This window comes from Tamandua tetradactyla, chromosome 5 (genome assembly GCF_023851605.1).
Source record: "Tamandua tetradactyla isolate mTamTet1 chromosome 5, mTamTet1.pri, whole genome shotgun sequence".
Classification (NCBI taxonomy): Eukaryota; Metazoa; Chordata; class Mammalia; order Pilosa; family Myrmecophagidae; genus Tamandua; species Tamandua tetradactyla.
This window is the reverse complement of record NC_135331.1, coordinates 50,549,447-50,568,621: the sequence shown is the minus strand read 5'-3', so window position 1 is coordinate 50,568,621 and position 19,175 is coordinate 50,549,447. Positions and strand designations below refer to the sequence as shown.

Genomic DNA, 19,175 nt, shown 5'->3' with positions numbered 1-19,175 from the left:
GGGCACCCTGCCCTTCCAGATAAATTTGCTTATTGGTTTTTCTATTTCTGAAAAATAAGTTGTTTGGATTTTGATTGGCATTGCATTGAATCTGTAAATCAATTTAGGTAGGATTGACATCTTAACTATATTTAGTCTTCCAATCCATGAACACGGTATGCCCTTCCATCTATTTAGGTCTTCTGTGATTTCTTTTAGCAGTTTTTTGTAGTTTTCTTTATATAGGTTTTTTGTCTCTTTAGTTAAATTTATTCCTAGGTATTTTATTCTTTTAGTTGCAATTGTAAATGGGATTCGTTTCTTGATTTCCCCCTCAGCTTGTTCATTACTAGTGTATAGAAATGCTACAGATTTTTGAATGTTGATCTTGTAACCTGCTACTTTGCTGTACTCATTTATTAGCTCTAGTAGTTTTGTTGTGGATTTTTCCGGGTTTTCGACGTATAGTATCATATCGTCTGCAAACAGTGATAGTTTTACTTCTTCCTTTCCTATTTTGATGCCTTGTATTTCTTTTTCTTGTCTAATTGCTCTGGCTAGAACCTCCAACACAATGTTGAATAATAGTGGTGATAGTGGACATCCTTGTCTTGTTCCTGATCTTAGGGGGAAAGTTTTCAATTTTTCCCCATTGAGGATGATATTAGCTGTGGGTTTTTCATATATTCCCTCTATCATTTTAAGGAAGTTCCCTTGTATTCCTATCTTTTGAAGTGTTTTCAACAGGAAAGGATGCTGAATCTTGTCGAATGCCTTCTCTGCATCAATTGAGATGATCATGTGATTTTTCTGCTTTGATTTGTTGATGTGGTGTATTACATTAATTGATTTTCTTATGTTGAACCATCCTTGCATACCTGGGATGAATCCTACTTGGTCATGATGTATAATTCTCTTAATGTGTTGTTGGATACGATTTGCTAGAATTTTATTGAGGATTTTTGCATCTGTATTCATTAGAGAGATTGGTCTGTAGTTTTCTTTTTTTGTAATATCTTTGCCTGGTTTTGGTATGAGGGTGATGTTGGCTTCATAGAATGAATTAGGCAGTTTTCCCTCCACTTCGATTTTTTTGAAGAGTTTGAGGAGAATTGGTACTAATTCTTTCTGGAACGTTTGGTAGAATTCACATGTGAAGCCATCTGGTCCTGGACTTTTCCTTTTAGGAAGCTTTTGAATGACTAATTCAATTTCTTTACTTGTGATTGGTTTGTTGAGGTCATCTATGTCTTCTTGAGTCAAAGTTGGTTGTTCATGTCTTTCCAGGAACCCGTCCATTTCATCTAAATTGTTGTATTTATTAGCATAAAGTTGTTCATAGTATCCTGTTATTACCTCCTTTATTTCTGTGAGGTCAGTAGTTATGTCTCCTCTTCCATTTCTGATCTTATTTATTTGCATCCTCTCTCGTCTTCTTTTTGTCAATCCTGATAGGGGCCCATCAATCTTATTGATTTTCTCATAGAACCAACTTCTGGTCTTATTGATTTTCTCTACCGTTTTCATGTTTTCAATTTCATTTATTTCTGCTCTGATCTTTGTTATTTCTTTCCTTTTACTTGCTTTGGGATTAGTTTGCTGTTCTTTCTCCAGTTCTTCCAATTGAACAGTTAATTCCTGCATTTTTGCCTTTTCTTCGTTTCTGATATAGGCATTTAGGGCAATAAATTTCCCTCTTAGCACTGCCTTTGCTGCATCCCATAAGTTTTGATATGTCGTGTTTTCATTTTCATTTGCCTCGAGGTATTTACTAATTTCTCTTGCAATTTCTTCTTTGACCCACTCGTTGTTTAAGAGTGTGTTGTTGAGCCTCCAGGTATTTGTGAATTTTCTGGCATTCCGCCTATTATTGATTTCCAACTTCATTCCTTTATGATCCGAGAAAGTGTTGTGTATGATTTCAATCTTTTTAAATTTGTTAAGACTTGCTTTGTGACCCAGCATATGGTCTATCTTTGAGAATGATCCATGAGCACTTGAGAAAAAGGTGTATCCTGCTGTTGTGGGATGTAATGTCCTATAAATGTCTGTTAAGTCTAGCTCCTTTATAGTAATATTCATATTCTCTATTTCTTTATTGATCCTCTGTCTAGATGTTCTGTCCATTGATGAGAGTGGGGAATTGAAGTCTCCAACTATTATGGTATTTGTGTCTATTTCCCTTTTCAGTGTTTGCAGTGTATTCCTCACGTATTTTGGGACATTCTGGTTCGGTGCATAAATATTTATGATTGTTATGTCTTCTTGTTTAATTGTTCCTGTTATTAGTAGATAGTGTCCTTCTTTGTCTCTTTTAACTGTTTTACATTTGAAGTCTAACTTGTTGGATATTAGTATAGCCACTCCTGCTATTTTCTGGTTGTTATTTGCATGAAATATCTTTTCCCAACCTTTCACTTTCAACCTACGTTTATCTTTGGGTCTAAGATGTGTTTCCTGTAGACAGCATATAGAAGGATCCTGTTTTTTAATCCATTCTGCCAATCTATGTCTTTTGATTGGGGAATTCAGTCCATTAACATTTAGTGTTATTACTGTTTGGATAATATTTTCCTCTGCCATTTTGCCTTTTGTATTATATATATCATATCTGACTTTCCTTCTTTCTACACTCTTCTCCATACCTCTCTCTTCTGTCTTTTTGGTTCTGACTCTAGTGCTCCCTTTAGTATTTCTTGCAGAGCTGGTCTCTTGGTCACAAATTCTCTCAGTGACTTTTTGTCTGAGAATGTTTTAATTTCTCCCTCATTTTTGAAGGACAATTTTGCTGGATATAGGAGTCTTGGTTGACAGTTTTTCTCTTTTAGTAATTTAAATATATCATCCCACTGTCTTCTAGCCTCCATGGTTTCTGCTGAGAAATCTACACATAGTCTTATTGGGTTTCCCTTGTACGTGATGGATTGTTTTTCTCTTGCTGCTTTCAAGATCCTCTCTTTCTCTTTGACCTCTGACATTCTAACTAGTAAGTGTCTTGGAGAACGCCTATTTGGGTCTAATCTCTTTGGGGTACGCTGCACTTCTTGGATCTGTAATTTTAGGTCTTTCATAAGAGTTGGGAAATTTTCAGTGAAAATTTCTTCCATTAGTTTTTCTCCTCCTTTTCCCTTCTCTTCTCCTTCTGGGACACCCACAACACGTATATTTGTGCGGTTCATATTGTCCTTGAGTTCCCTGATACCCTGTTCAAATTTTTCCATTCTTTTCCTGATAGTTTCTGTTTGTTTTTGGAATTCAGATGTTCCATCCTCCAAATCACTAATTCTATCTTCTGTCTCTTTGAATCTATCATTGTAGGTATCCATTGTTTTTTCTATCTTTTCTACTTTGTCCTTCACTTCCATAAGTTCTGTGATTTGTTTTTTCAGTTTTTCTATTTCTTCTTTATGTTCAGCCCATGTCTTCTTCATGTCCTCCCTCAATTTATCGATTTCGTTTTTGAAGAGGTTTTCCATTTCTGTTCGTATATTTAGCATTAGTTTTCTCAGCTCCTGTATCTCATTTGAACTATTGGTTTGTTCCTTTGACTGGGCCATATTTTCAATTATTTGAGCGTGATCCGTTATCTTCTGTTGGCGTCTGCGCATTTAGACAGATTTCCCTGGGTATTGGATCCAAAAGTTTGGAAGATTTTCCTGTGAGATCTCTGGGTTCTGTTTTTCTTATCCTGCCCAGTAGGTGGCGCTCGTGGCACACGTTTGTCTGCGGGTCCCACCAGTAAAAGGTGCTGTGGGACCTTAAACTTTGGAAAACTCTCGCCGTCCGGGGGGTTCGCTAGCTGAAGCGGCTTGAGCCGGCCCACGGTCCGAACGCAGGTAGGGTTACTGGTCGCCGCAGCCCGGGAAAGAGCCCGTCCGAATTTCCTAGTCGGCCCTGGGCGACAAGCGTGGCGGGAGGGCGCCAGCGGCAGCGGCCCGCCCGGGATAGTGCACGTTCCCCGGGAGTCACGGGTTTGGAAGGGGCCTCCCCCACCCGTCACCGTTCTCCACGGCCTGGGGATTTCCGATCCAATTCTCTCAGTTGGTCCGGGGGGCTGCGCGTGGTGTGGGCGCCAGCCGCCTTGGTTTCAGGGGTCCGCCTCTCCAATTCTCCCAACCGGCCCGGGAAGGGGGAAGGGAGTAACTCCGGCCGCTTCCCGCCCTGCCTGGTGAGGCCCGCGCGCCTCGGCGATCTCACCCGAGCTGCTTCTCTCAGCCAGCCAGCCGTTCCAGGATGGGGTACGCTGTCTTTTTTATCTCTGTTGTGGCTTTGGGCGCTTTCTGTATCATTTCTAGTCCCCTAGTAGCTGCCCTGGAGAAGAAACTAAGATCCGCGCGTCTTACTAAGCCGCCATCTTCCAGGAAGTCCTCGAGACAGACCTCAAGGATATCTTCTTTTACTTACTGTATTTTGGTAATTATATCTTATCCAATTGTTCCTACCTCAAGGCTTTTTATATTTTAATAATGATTTATTTACTATGGTTACCATTGCAAAGGTATTTGGAAGAAATAAATTGATAGTCTATTTATTTATCAACTAATTTAATTTGTGTGGTCAGTTTATTTAAACAACATAATTATATGGAACTTAGAATAGGGAATGAGATCTTGTTATTCTGTACAGGTTAATGTAATACTCTGATACATCCCAGAGTATTTTGGGAAGAACAATAAAAAGTATTTGCAAAGTCCCCTTGAGGACTGGGGAAAAACGTGGGAATAAACTTCCCCATCTCAGGAATTCTTGATATTCTTACAAGATTTAGGGACTCCCAATTAAATAAGTTAAGCCCTTGATCTTGGGGCCTACCCTTATGAAACTTATTCATGCAAAGGAGAAGCTAAGTCTCCTTATAATTAAGCCTAAGACTCACTTCCAGGGAATCTCTTTTGTAGCTCAGGTGTGGCCTCTCTCTCTCAGGCAATTCTGCAAATAAATTAACTACTCTCCCCATAAATTAACTACTCTCCCCCTCTATGTGGGACATGACTCCCAGGAGTGTAAATCTCCCTGGTAATGTGGGATAGGACTCCCAGGGTGGAGACTGGCCCTGGCATTGTGTAATTGTGAATGATTTCTTATACCAAAAGGGGGAAAAGAAATGAAACAAGAGAAAGTTTCAGTGGCTGAGAGATTTCAGATAGATTTGAGAGATCATTATGGAGGTTATTCTTATGCATTATATAGATATTCCTTTTTAGTTTCTAGTGTGCTAGAAAAGCTAGAAGGAAATACCTGATATTGTGGAAATGTGATCCAGTAGACAGGATTCTTGATGATGATTGTATAACTACATAGCTTTTATCGTATGATTATGTGATTATGAAACCTTGTAACTGACACTCCCTTTATCCAGTGTATGAGCAGAAGAGTAAGAAAATAAAGACAAAAAATAAGTAAATGATTGGGGGAATAATAAGGGGTATGGGATATTTGGTGTTCTTTTTTATTTTCATTTTTTTCTCTTGGAGTAATGCAAATGCTTTAATATTGTTTGTGGTGGTGATGAATGCACAACTATATGATAATACCGTGAACCACTGATTATATGTTTTGGATGGATTATTTGGTGTGTGAATATATCTCAATGAAATTGCATTTAAAAAATAAAAAAAAGGTGTCAGCAATGCTAAATTCATGTGAGTCATTATATAACCATTAAAATGATTTTTAAAAGGAATCTGTAATAAAATGGAAGAACAATGTAATAATGACTATGTATAAATGCTGTCCTAAAATTAGAAAGGAAAAGAAAAAAAAAAGCTTATTGCTTCCTCTTAGTGAGCCCTAAGCCCTTGGCTCATCTAAATCTGATTAAACCTGATTGTGGTTTAGTTCACAGTTCTCTCTTTTCCTTCCCCAGTCCAACTAATTCCATTACCCATCTCCATTATCTTTAAATTTTGAAATCATTTGCTCTGGTTCTGGATGCCAGATTGAGCTCCTCCTTCCTTTAGCCCTAAGTAACAGGGATACAGGAAATGGGGCTTAGGATGAAGACATCACTGATATTTACTGAGGGCCTGCAGTGTGTGCAAGGCCTGGGACTGGCACTCACAGGCAGCTTACAGCCTGCTTCTACCCTTGAGTTGCAAATTAGATTGCTGAGGGAGGTGAGACATGCAAGCGAAGATCCAAAATTAGGAAGCAGCACAGTGGAGGCTGTAGAGTTCTGTCACATACCTTTGTGCCCTGGCTCAATCATTTAACTGCACAGAGAGTTTAAATGGTTGACTGTTTAAATGGTTTCTTGAAGGAGGAGAGCTCATGTGCATAGAGCGGTGGTCCTCAACTTAGGCTGCACTTTGGAACTACTTGAGGAGCTTTGAAAATCACCAGGAGAGCCCGAGTCCCATGCCCAGAGACTCCTGTGTAATCGGTCTAGGCTACTGCCTGGACGAGGAGATTTTTAAGCTTCCCTGGTGATTCTAATGTGCAGCTAAGGTTGAGACCCACTGATGCAAAACATTACAGTTCCTGCTACACAGTAGGTGCTCAGTAATTGGTAGACAGGATTATAGGAGTACAGTGCATGAGGGAAGTTTAGGTAAATTGGAAGATTAGATTTCTGGGAGAATTTCATGAAGGTAGGGGCATTTCACCCAGGTCTTAAAGAAAAGGGAAGTGATTACAGTCAGAGACAACAGATCTGGAAGCTGGAAAACCTGGGCTTCTAATGTTAATCTGAGTACCTCGATGTTATATACATTTCTGTGGGTTTGTGTTTCTATCCTCAAAGGATGTAAGGTCCCAACCCTGACTGGAGGTATCTGAGGATGTTACCTGTATTCATTATCTATTGCTGTGTACTAAGTTATCTCAAATCTTGAGTACCTTAAAACAACCATGATTATTTATTATCTTTCACTGTTTCCGTGAGTCAGAAATGCAGATGGGCCAGCGTATTTTCAAGGAGTGATGAATTAGATTCCACCTTTTGAAGGGAGGACTATCCAAGAATTTGCAAAACATATTTCTAAACGACCATACCACCTAGTTCCTTTGGCCTGTCACGGACAGAACCCTCATTTTAGAGTAGAAGATGCAATTTCAAGTTCCATTGCTACTTTATCCTAGCAGCATGGGCGAATCACATAATCTCCCTAAAATTATCTCTCCTTTCACCCAAAACGACTACTAATATTGCTGACTTCCAATGCTTGAAAAAGAGTATTAAAGTTGGGGTGCATGGGTGGTTCTGTGGTAGAATGCCCGCTTTCCATGCAGGAGATCCGGATTCAATTCCTGGACCATGCCCCCCCCTCAAAAAAAAATTGTAGAAGTCTTCATGATTATATGCATGTATATATGTGCAAATGCCTAAACTGAAGTGATAACATACCAAATAAAAGTAGTTATTTGAGAAGAGGGGCATGAAATGACGGACAAGGGGACATTCTTTTTGTTATTTGATGAATTTCAATATTATTTGTTTTCAATGAGCATATACGGTCATATTATCTATATAATAAAAAATGCCTTTTTATTGAAGAGGTCTTTGCAGTATGCAGTGTTGAGTAGGGAGGGACACAGGATGGGATGGCTCCACAATCAACTGTTTCTTATCATATTTTACAGTTGGTATTTTATCTTGGGGGACTTACCACCAATCTTAGGAAGTAGGGAGAAGCAGATGGGGATGTGGCCAGAAGAAGGGGAAAGTATGGACTTGGGACCAAGAGAGGGTAGGATGGGTGGAAAACAGGAAAGCTCCGTAGTGGAGAAGGTTAAGGATGAGCGTTAAGGAGATAAGGATAAGCTCTACCTAAAGCTTTAGGAGTTGTCACCAATTGTGGTTCCATTTTAGGAGTTGTCACCAATTGTGGTTCCATTTTAGGAGTTGTCACCAATTGTGGTTCCATTTTAGGAGTTGTCACCAATTGTGGTTCTATTAATGAATAGATCAAAGCTCTACTCATGAACATTTGTATTTTCACCAAGTGGCTGATTTCATCCTGGAGTATTTTGACAAAACTCTAGATTGCTTTAATAGGGCAGGTGACAAGTTGTTTCCCACCTGTGGGTTTTACTTTATACCGGACTTGCTTGGTTGTGCCTAACTTTATCCTGTGGACAGAAAAGAGCTTGGAATTCTGAAAAATTGCTTTAGCCAAAACTGTGAACAAAGGGGGCCTTGTTCAGGGTTATGCACATCAGCTTTCAGAGGAGTTCAATTCATCAGCTCGGATCTCTGCTCTTTAAGTTCTTGCTCCAGTTAGCATTATGTTTCTCTCTGTGTGTGAAGGGGCAACCCTTATGGGGAAGCAGTTAATGCTTCTTGTTAACCCGGTTTGAGGGCTGCATCAGTAAGTTCAGCCTGAGGAGATCTAGGTCCTCCTGGTCTTAAATTGGTCACCTGTGTTAAGTCAGAAAGAGGGAGACACATTTTGTTACTGTATTATTTGGCTTTTTCATGGCCACATCATCATTGTCATAATTTCTAACATTTCTGTGAATTGATCATCCAGCTCATCTGAGTGACACTGGCATAAGATTCAGGAACCTGGAATAACTTTCCTTCTCTTAGTTACCTCCCCTTCTGCAGCTGACACTTCCTGAAAAGTTACCAGCATTGGCTGGTTTGGGTCCTTGCTGAATATGGGTGTGGCCTGGAGGCACAGAAAGCAGTCCTGAGACTTAGTCCATGATGGTAGATTTATTTCCCCTGTATGCAGCAGTAACTTTGAGCCCTAAAAGGTACTGTTTGGGAAAGTTACTGTTTTCTTATGGTAAATCACATTGTACCCTCTGAGAAAACTTGTGGGGGGTTTCTAGGATCTGGGGGATCCCTGCTCTGTGTGCAGAGAAGTTCTGTGCTATGTGTGTTACTGTGCAATGCTGTGTAACTAAAGGCATTATGCTACCCATGTGAGCGTGTTGTGGCCGCTTTCTTCATTTGTGTCTTATTCTGTTTCACTTGACAGGGCAATTTGGTTTTGATGCTGTGCCAGAAATCTCCTAACAATGAGTTACTGGAACTTGGAGAGAAGGAGCTGTGTGCAGTACCGCAGGCATTTTCTGGTGGACAACAGTGTGTTTCATGGTGAGCTGTCTACGGTTCTTATGTATTTGGATCTTTGATCTAGATATAAATATGGTATAACCTGTTGGATTGAACCAAGGGCCTGAGTTAACTTGTTTATGGATAATTACCTGAGAGGCCCGACTGGACTCATTCGCCGCAGTGGTAAGCCAGGCACCTTTTCTCAACAGCACAGTGGTATCATCACTTTCTACCTTACAGATCAGGTTATGTCAATGCTTTTCTCCTACTTTACTGTCAACCCCAGTACGAGCTCTTTATGATGCTTGTAATTTTAAGGGAGACTAAATCCATATTAAGTGTTCAGTTAATATTTGTGGATCACTGGTCAGTGATTATTACCAGCATGGTATGCACATTTTGCATCCAGATATTAGGGAATGCTTTTGGTCACTTGTTTTAGACACTTATTGAAAATAAGGCAACTTGGGCAGGCCACGATGGCTCAGTGGAAGAGTTCTCGCCTGCCATGCCGGAGACCAGGGTTTGATTCCCGGTGCCTGCCCATGTAATTAAAAAAAAAAAAAAAAAAAAAAAAAGAGTTAAAAAAAAAAAAGAAAAGAAGGCAACTTGGTTTTATTTCTGTCCTTTAGGGCTTTAAGACTTTTCTGTATAGCAAACCATATGCAAAAACAGAACAGAGCAGTTCACAGCACTCAGCCATCACCATCAGGGTGGATTACTGCAGCTGTAAAATAAGAGTGTAATCAATATAAGTCATTTTCATGGCAAACTAAGACAAATCGCCTTTACCCTCTGACGTCTGTTTGTTTGTGCTACACAGTCAGGGATAAGCTCTGTCAATCCCACCATCAGAATACCCTTGAGTGAAATTTAGTTAAGAGCCAAAGACCTATGTGTTGCCAGAATATTAGGAGTAATCTCGACCAGAAAGCTGTGGAATTGTGGAGGAAAAAGAGAGATTTCAAGGCGAGTGGAGTACTGTTTAACAGAATCCTGTAATCTAAGCTGTCTTCAGCTTTTTATTTTAAATGCAGTTTTATGAGCTATATATTCACATACCATATAATCATTCAAACTGTACAATCAGTGGTTCATGGTATCATCAAATAGGTGTGCATTTGTCATCACAATTGATTTTTGAACATTTTCATTACTCAAAAAAAAGAATAAGGGTAAAAATAAAAGTGAAAAAGAACACCAAAACGTCCCATACTCCCTCTTCCCCCTTTTATTTATCTATGTTTTTTTTTTTTTTTTTTCTTCTTACTCATCTATCCCTATACTGGATAAAGGAAGTGTCAGTCACAAGGTTTTTACAATTACACAGTCATATCCTAAAAGCTCTAAAGTTATTCAATCATCTTTAAGTATCAAGGCTATTGGATTATAGTTCACCAGTTTCAGATATTTCCTCTGCCTACTGTCCTACTGAAAAGAGATATCTATGTGATGCATAGGAATAACCTCCAGAATGACCTCTGGATTCTATTTGAAATCTCTCAGCCATTGACACTTTATTGTTTCATTTCTCTTCCCCTTGTCTTCAACTTCTAAAATTTGTTTTTTTCCCCCCAATTGAGTGACAGGATTAATATTTGTTACTGTTTTAATTAACTTTAAGGTAACAAACTTAACTTTACATACTTAATTAAAGCATTTTTGAGCTTGCAGTGTTCTTTCACATTTGTTATATCATCTTATTTTAGGACCTTCTAGGTAGAGGCTGACTTCATTTTACAGGTGAATGTCTTTCTCCAGAGATCTCAAAGGCTATAATAATTCAGAAGTGTTTCCCTATATTTTGTAGTTATATTACCAATTAGTATATAACTGTACTGTGGATGCTTATGCTAAGGGAGTAATGAATGTTGTCATATTGAATTCTTTCAACATCTTTGCAATGTAGTTAGTATTTATCCCATTTTATGGATGGGGGAGCTGAGGCCTGGGAAAGTTTTGAAGTGGTGAGTTGACATTCAAACCTTGATCTGCCTGACTCCAACCCCACATTTGCTTTTCTTCCTGGCTGCTGTCTCCATTTTAACAGAAAAATGAGCACTCTGAAAGGTTCAGGTTCTATTCAACAGCATTAGCTGTTATTAACTAGCAGTGTGTGATCTTAAACAAATACATACCCCTTCAGGATCTCAGTTCTCTCCTCTGTGAAATGAGCCTATGATTTTTCAGGTTCTTTCTAGTTCTAATTTCTGAGATTCCATTGAAGTATTTCTGAGAATTACACTGTATTTTGTGGATTACCTTTTCATTCATTAAACATATGATACACAAGGGGGCAGTATGATACTTAAAATATGAATTGGCTACTTTTTTTTTTTTTTTTTTTGCATTTAGGAAATACTTTTTTGAAAGGATTTGGAGATAGTAAATCCTCCCAAGACTGAGGATAATTAGAATTATGACTCTACTTATTTATAATAAAGTAATAGCTTTAAGTAATTCTCATAGCATAAAGTATCATTTTGGTTTTCTGTGTATAAAAATATGCTGTAATTCAGGAGAGAAGGATTCCTTTTGCTCTGCTTTTTCCTTTACACCTGTATAAAAATAATTTCTTAAATAGGAGTTTGTTTAACTTAAGGGAGAGTTGAAAGATGTCTTGGTATAAAGTCAAGGGAGTTCTTGTGGGAATATCTTTGTCGAGGATTTCAGAACAGAGGAGAGAGGGGTTGGGTTGTGGTGAGTCAGAAATAGCAGATTTCTTTTGAATGGGCTTTTGGAGCATGGGGTGAGCATTCAGAAGCTTTTTCCTTTCCAGCTTAGTGTCTGCTTGTCTATGTCGATAAATTTTCTTACCAAATTAACCAAAACAACAAGAAATAAATCTTTGATTATAGGCAGAAAAAAACTATTTCACCTGTGAAATAATGAACTTATTTGTGTATGCACATTATGGTAACCAGAGTCTCTTTTAAGATTTACAAAGTGTTCCCAGGAGAAAAGGGCTATAGTAAAGTGGGGACTACTGAACATGGTCAATAAAAGTAAAAATAGAAATAAAATTGTAAAATTTGTATACTTTTTCACTAGTTCATAAATATTTTTAAATGTTTCTTTCCAGTCTTTTATCTATTATTTGATCTTCACAACTATTCTGAAGTAGAAAAAGAATAGCTGGAAAAGTTAGGAAATGGTATGTGCTGACAACAGAAATGAGCTGTTGTACTTTCTGTCACTAGAGGAATCATATTAGGGCATTATGCAAAATAGTTTTTTGTAGGTAGTTTCTGTTCTTTCCCACATCTCTGTCTTTTGTCCGAATTTTTAGGGAACTTATTGAATATAAAGGGATTGTGCATCTGCTAGAGAAGCCAATGGGTGAAGTTTTCCCTAATTGGCTTTTATTTTCCTTATTTGTTTGCAATAGAGAATAAATTTAGGCAAGAATGTCTTGTGCAGTGTGAACTTTGCCTTAATGGCTTATACTTTCATGTATTAATTTGAAAATAATTATTTTTTCTCATTCTTGGATTTAAGCACAGAGACTAAGAAGTCTGTCTTTGGTTTCTTCAGGATCAGAGAGGGGCTAACTCCGGATGAGAGCCAGGTTCAGAGTGAACTGTGATGAATTGCAAATATTTATTTTTCTGACTTGGGACATAGTCTTGATCCTCAAGGCAATAGCCACTGTATTTGCAATTAATATGTACATTTTTTTCTGCATATAAGTTTTTCCAAATGTTTGAGTTCCTTATTAGAATATACTTGAAGGTTGTTCCAGTTTGCTAGCTGCGAGAATGCAATATACCAGAAACAGAACAGCTTTTAAAAAGGGGAGTTTAATAAGTTGCAAGTTAACAGTTTTTAGGCCATGGAAATATCCCAATTAAAACAAGTCTATAGAAATGTCCAATCTAAGGCATCCAGGGAAAGATACCTTGATTCAAGAAGGCAGATGAAGTTCAGGGTCTCCCTCTTAAGTGGAAAGGCACATGGCAAACACAGTCAATGTTTCTCTCTCAGCTGGAAGGGCACATGGCAAACATGGCATCATTTGTTACTTTCTGTCCTGGCTTCCTGTTTCATGAAACTCTCCAGGAGGCATTTTCCTTCTTCATTTCCAAAGGTCACTGGCTGGTGGACTCTGCTTCTCGTGGCTATGTTGTCGTTTAGCTTTCTCATTCTTCAAAATGTTTCCTCTTTTATAAAATTCTAGTAAACTAATCAAGACCCACCCGAATGGGTGGAGACACGTCTCCACCTAATCCAGTTTAACAACCACTCTTGATTGAGTCACATCTCCAGGGAGATGACCTAGTTACAGTTTCAAGCATACAATACTGAATAGGAATTAGAAGAAATGGCTGCCTTTACAAAATGGGATTAGGATTAAAACATGGCTTTTCTAGGGTGCATAAATCATTTCAAACTGTCTCAGAGGTGATTTAATTTTTGCTTTCAAGTATTGCTAGATGCAATTGTGATATTGGGAAAATATTAATTGCTTTCCTGTATGTTATTATGGTATCATCCCAATTTATTGTATTGAATTTATTGCTGTTCCTATCATATTGCTATCTGGGTGTTTCTGAATGACCATCACAAATCTGGACTAGGTAGGTTGAGAATTGATTAATGGGTATCTTTTACTATCTAGAGGTAAAATTAAGAATAGTTCTTATATTAAATATACAGCATGCCTTTTCAAAAAGTATCTTATATGCACTTTTACTTGGACTCACAACTATCTTCTACTGAAACTGATTAGTTTAGTTAATTGATTTAGTTGATTAATTAATTAATTCAACAAATTACTTTTTTATCCAGCCTCCCCCTTCCTGGCTAGAAGTTTAAGCAGTGGCATGAAGGTAAAGACTTAGACTACTATTTTGTAGTGGATATTAAGCAAGAATGGGACTGGGAGACTGTCATTCTGATCCCAATTTTACCACTAATTTTGTAGCCTTGTGTCACCTCTGTGACCTTCAGTCTTCCATCATGTGTTAGGTAGAGTTCTCTGGAGAAACAGAACCAACAGCAGAGATCTGTACATATGAGACTTATAAAGGTGTTTCACACAACTGTGGGAATGGAAGAGTCCAAAGTCCACAGGGCAGAGTGTAAAGTTGGCGACTCCGATAAAGAGTCTGGATGAACTCTACAGGAGAGGCTCACTGGCTGAAGAAGGTGTGAAAGAATCTCTCTTCTTCCTTAAAAGCCTTCAACTGATTGGATTATTTCATTGTGGGAGACATGTCTTAGTTGATCGCTTATGTAATCAAGCACATATGCAATCAACTGACTGATGATTTAATACACCAGCCTTCTGGATTATCAGCCAGCCACAAAATATCCTTACAGCAATGGTCAGGCCAGTGCTTGCCTGACCAGACAACTGGGCATCATTACTTGGCCAAGTAGACACCAGAACCTAACCGTCACACATCTCTAAAAGGAAGGCTATGCCACATTCCAAAGTTCCCTTCTGGCAGCAATGTTGAGGCCTCTGTGTGGTCAAATATCAGGATGGGAGTACGATGAATGTAAGTGTCCTGCAGTCCAGGATGTGGGAAGGAACCCCAACAAATTCCAATGGAGAGGGATGAGGTCCCTCTTTGGAACTCTTCTAAATTTTGCAGAAGTGAGTTAGGGTTCCAATTAATATAGGTCAATTTGCTATGATTGGCAGACTGCCTGTTTTAAGGGTTTGGGAGCATTACTAGGCTTCATATTAGAGTGTCATGTCTTTACTGAGTCAGACAAAGCCTGGCTATTCCAGCCAGTAACTTTATAAATGTTGCCCTCTATATCCAGAAGATACCAGTGCACATAGACTCCCTTTTAGTGCAGCGATAGTTAAGATTTTGTGAACATCATTAAGATCAAAAGTATTATCTTTAAATTCTTGGAGAGGAACACTACGTGGAGAAAATGCCAAAGACAAGTTGGGAGGAAGGGAAAAAAAGATTTATCTTAAGGGAGAAAATGCCCTTGAGTCATTTAAACTTTATATATTATAATAGAACTGATCCCTCTTTACCATACCCCAAGGCTCTCTTCCCACAGCCTTGGCCACCAAGACAGAAAGCATTGAGAGCAGATGTCCTTTCAGGCTGGGTTTAGGTACATCATGGAAACATACCAAAGGCAGTGAAGTCTTAGGCAAAGGACACCTTGCAGAAGCTGCCTTCTCGTGGGTTGCTTTGGGTGAGTTTTTCCCAATGAGAGTAAGTTTTGATAACTGCGAAATGCTGGGATATGGAGCAAATGATCTTTTTAAAAAACTATTTTATTTTATTTTTATTGTGAAAAATAACATATATACAAAAAAAGCAATAAATTTCAAAGTATACCTCAATAATTAGTTATAGAACAGATTTCAGAGTTTGGTAAGGGTTACAGTTCCACAATTTTAGCTTTTTCCATCTAGCTACTCCAAGATACTGGAGAGGCTGGCCCCTCTGGGTTTCAGGGCTTATCTAGCCTAGAAGCCCATCTGGAAGTTGTAGGCTTCAGAAAGTAATAATAGTGCATGGAACCTTTGGAGAATTTCAGAAGAGCCCTAGGTATTCTTTAGGGTTGGCAGGAATGGTTTTGTTTGGGGTTTGGCAAACCATGATAAATAGCAATATCTAGCTGAAGCTTGCATAAGAACAGCCTCCAGAGTAGCCTTGTTTGTTACAATTTTTTCCCCGTTTTGGTCAGGAAGGCATTGTTGATCGATTGGTGCCTGTCAGGCTCATCCCTGGGAGTCATATCCCGCGTTGACAGGGAGACCTTCATCCCAGTTTGTCTTGTCCTCCCTGGGGGTGGGGAGGGTATAGTGATTTTACTTGCAGAGTTGGGCTTAGAGAGAGCAACAAAAGAGGTCCACTGGAAGTATCTGTTAGGCACAACCATAGGTAGGCTTAATTTCACTGCTACATACATAAGCTTCACAATAGCAAGCCTCAAGATCAGGGGCTTGACCTATGTACCTGGGAGTCACTAATGTAGAGGTAGTCGCAGGGGTTTCCCAGGTGGGAAAGTTTAATAATTCCATATATTTTTTTCACCCATCCCTCAAGAGACTTTGCCAATCTTTTTTTTTTTTTTTCACATGGGCAGGCACCGGGAAATGAACCCGGTCTCTGGCATGGCAGGCAAGAAGTCTGCCTGCTGAGCCACCATGGCCTGCCCACCAATACTTTTTAATTATTGCTCAACATACTCTGGGATGTACCCAGGCATTATATTAAGCTATACAGATTTACAAGCCCTCATTCCCATTCTGGGCTCCATGTATTTGGGTTGTTTAAATAATCTATCCAGACAGGTTGAGTGAGATTATGTGCTACAGACAATTTAGGTTTTGGCCACAATAAACCTCTCTTCCTTTTCTCTTAAAGAGTAGGTGAAGTTCTAAAATACAGACAATGTCCTCCTTATCCCTATATTCTGATTTACCTTAGTCCTGATCTGATCGGCTTCTAATTGATATTTTTCAATTTCTTAAACAGTTCTGTGTCTTTTAAAATTTTTATCCTGCTGACACTTAAACTATCTAAAATTTCTCATTTTAATTGCTTTTAAATATATAATTCAGTGGTGTTAATTGCATTCACAATAATGTACTTACTACCATAACCACCATCCATTACCAAAATCTTTCCGTCACTGCAACAGAAACCACCCCCACCCCAGCCCCTGGTATCCTGTATCCCAGTTCCTTATTTCATGATTTGCATAGTATACATATTTCATATCAGTGAGATCATGATATTTGTCTCTTTGTGTCTGACTTATTCACTCAACATGATGTCTTCAAGGCTCATCCATGTTGCTGCATGAATCAAAACTCCTTTCTTTTTATGGCTGAAAAATATCCCATTGTATGTATGTTTGTGTGTGTGTGTGTGTGTGTGTGTGTATAACATTTTGTTTATTCATCTATTGATGGATGTGAGTTGCTTCCATCTTTTGGCAATAGTAAATAATGTCTCTGTGAACATCAGCATGCAAATATTTGTCCTGTTTTCGATTCTTCTGGGTATGTACCTAGTAGAGGGACTGCCAGGTCATATGGTAATTCTATACTTTGATTTTTGAGATAATGCCAAGCTATCTTCCACAGTGGCTGTACCATTTTACATGCCCAGTAACAATGAATGAATGTCCTTATTTCTCTGAATCCTCTCCAACACTTCTTTTATTTATTTATTTATTTATTTATTTTTTCTCTCCAGCACTTCTTATTTTCCATTTTTTAATAGTCATTATTCTACTGGGTATGAAGTGATACTCATTGTGGTTTTGGTTTTTTCATTTCTCTGATGGCTAATGATATTTGAGCATCTTTTCATGTGCTTATTGACCATTTGTATATCTTCTTTGGAGAAATGTCTATCAAGTCTTTTGCCTATTTTTTTTTTTGCTTGGGCAGGCACCAGGAATTGAACCTGGGTCTCCAGCGTGGCAGGCAAGAACTCTGCCTGCTGAGCCACCATGGCCTGCCTCTTTTGCCCATTTTTAAATGGTGTTTGTTTTTGTTGTTGAGTTGTGGAATTTCTTTATATGTTTGGATAATAAACCCTTATAAGATATATGGTATCTAATTTTTTTCACCCATTCTCTTGCCCCACTTTAAAATAGGAGTAATTGGGGAATTTGCTGTGAATTAACTGACCAAAGTAATTTATGCTATTTTCTTCTTCCCTTGTCTGAGGCAAATCAGAGCCATTGAATCAGCCCTGAAATTTATCTTTGGACTTATAAAGCTAGATATGAGATATACTTTAGAACACTATGGAAATAACCTTAAATGTGAGCTGGTATAAAACATGCTTGTTTTATAATCTATTGGGAACATGCATTCTTTCTTGACTTCTTGGAGACATGCAAAATTCTCAATGAAAGCTTCAGTGAAATGCTATTTATATTTATTTTTCAAAATTTAAAGTTCTTCTCTTTTTTTTTCCTTCCTCCATGTGGGCATTCCATTTGTTATTGGTTTGGACATTCTCAATGCACTGTGGCATACACCAGAAAAAAAAAAGTTATTTTTCTCCAGTCAACACTTTAAAAAGTACTTTGTCCCATTGTGACATCCTAGGCATATTCTTTTACTCTCATTACTTTACTTTTGGTTATTGAGGGTTCAATCCAATTTAAAACTTTAATTTCAAATTCATTTAAATCCTATTTCCTACTTTACACCCAGCACAGGCCTGGCCCGGCTGTTGGGGTTGAGGATGGGGTTTCATCTGGTTTCTTTCCCTTGAAAAGAAATTCAAGGTCTCACTTCTCAGATTTTCTTATAAAGAAGAGAGGTGGGGGAGCAAAAGTCTTCTACCCATGCCTGGGCACTGTTTGTATGTTATTTATTTTAAGATGATCAAAATTCCCTCAGAATTCTCTGGTCCCTTCTGTTACAGATAGTTTTCCTAATTCCCCTCTGTCACCAAGGACTGTTTAGAAATGACTCTCCATGCTCTGTTCCCTATTCCTTCTGGGATGTGGCTTCCTTTACCTCTGAGGGCACCTGGATAACTCTTTGGCCCTTTTCTGGTCGCCATGTTGCTTTACATGGAGCTATGAAGACTGCTGAGGGCTGTGGAGGAAGAGAGAGAGTTTGAAGTTGCCTGCTTCTTCCGGACCTGCTGACCTCAGCTCACCTCACACTGCTGCCAGGGCTACTCCCTCAAGCCTCCTACCTTAAGAAATCACAGAGTCATTCTTTTGTAGCTTTTTTCCCTTGTTCGTCTCTGAGGAAAGGGGTGTTTCCTCCAATTTCACGCCTCCTAGTAAAAATCTCTGCTGCCCTCTCTGATCCCCTGGAGACCTAACCTGTGCACAGAATATGGGCTCAAGTACTGTGATTTTGAATGGTGGAATCCTACTTCCCTCCCCACAACAGTTCTCACTGGACTTCTCTAGAATCACCGCAGGCTGGTCCTCATCCGTTAACATTTTAGATTAGGGTGCTTTAATTTCCCCAAAGATGCTGATGTTCCTTATCGTGCTTGCTTCTTACAACCTTGTGTAGCTGGATTATCAGAACCAAGCAATGATTTGGATTTATAAAAATTTATGTTGAGATGTCTCAGGCCTCTTTTCCCCCTGGGGGATCTAATTCGATTGGGTGGGGGAATTTTGCTGGATAGCTGAACCTTCTGTGATTTTTCTGTCATGCTTTCTATATTGAGATTGTTCACATTCTGTTAAGATGGAGGATGAAAAGGTCCATGTA

General features: G+C 38.8%; 1 protein-coding gene across 1 annotated transcript in view; it reads left to right on the top strand.

Annotated features, from left to right (window-relative positions):
• The window catches only part of PLCH1 (phospholipase C eta 1), a 277,595-nt gene that overhangs the window by 54,180 nt on the left and 204,240 nt on the right, over nt 1-19,175 (top strand). Inside the window, exon 2 of the mRNA XM_077160837.1 lies at nt 8,907-9,025. Within this exon, the coding sequence (XP_077016952.1) occupies nt 8,947-9,025 (79 nt within the window). The 5' untranslated portion in view covers nt 8,907-8,946. The remainder of the gene's footprint in view (nt 1-8,906; nt 9,026-19,175) is intronic.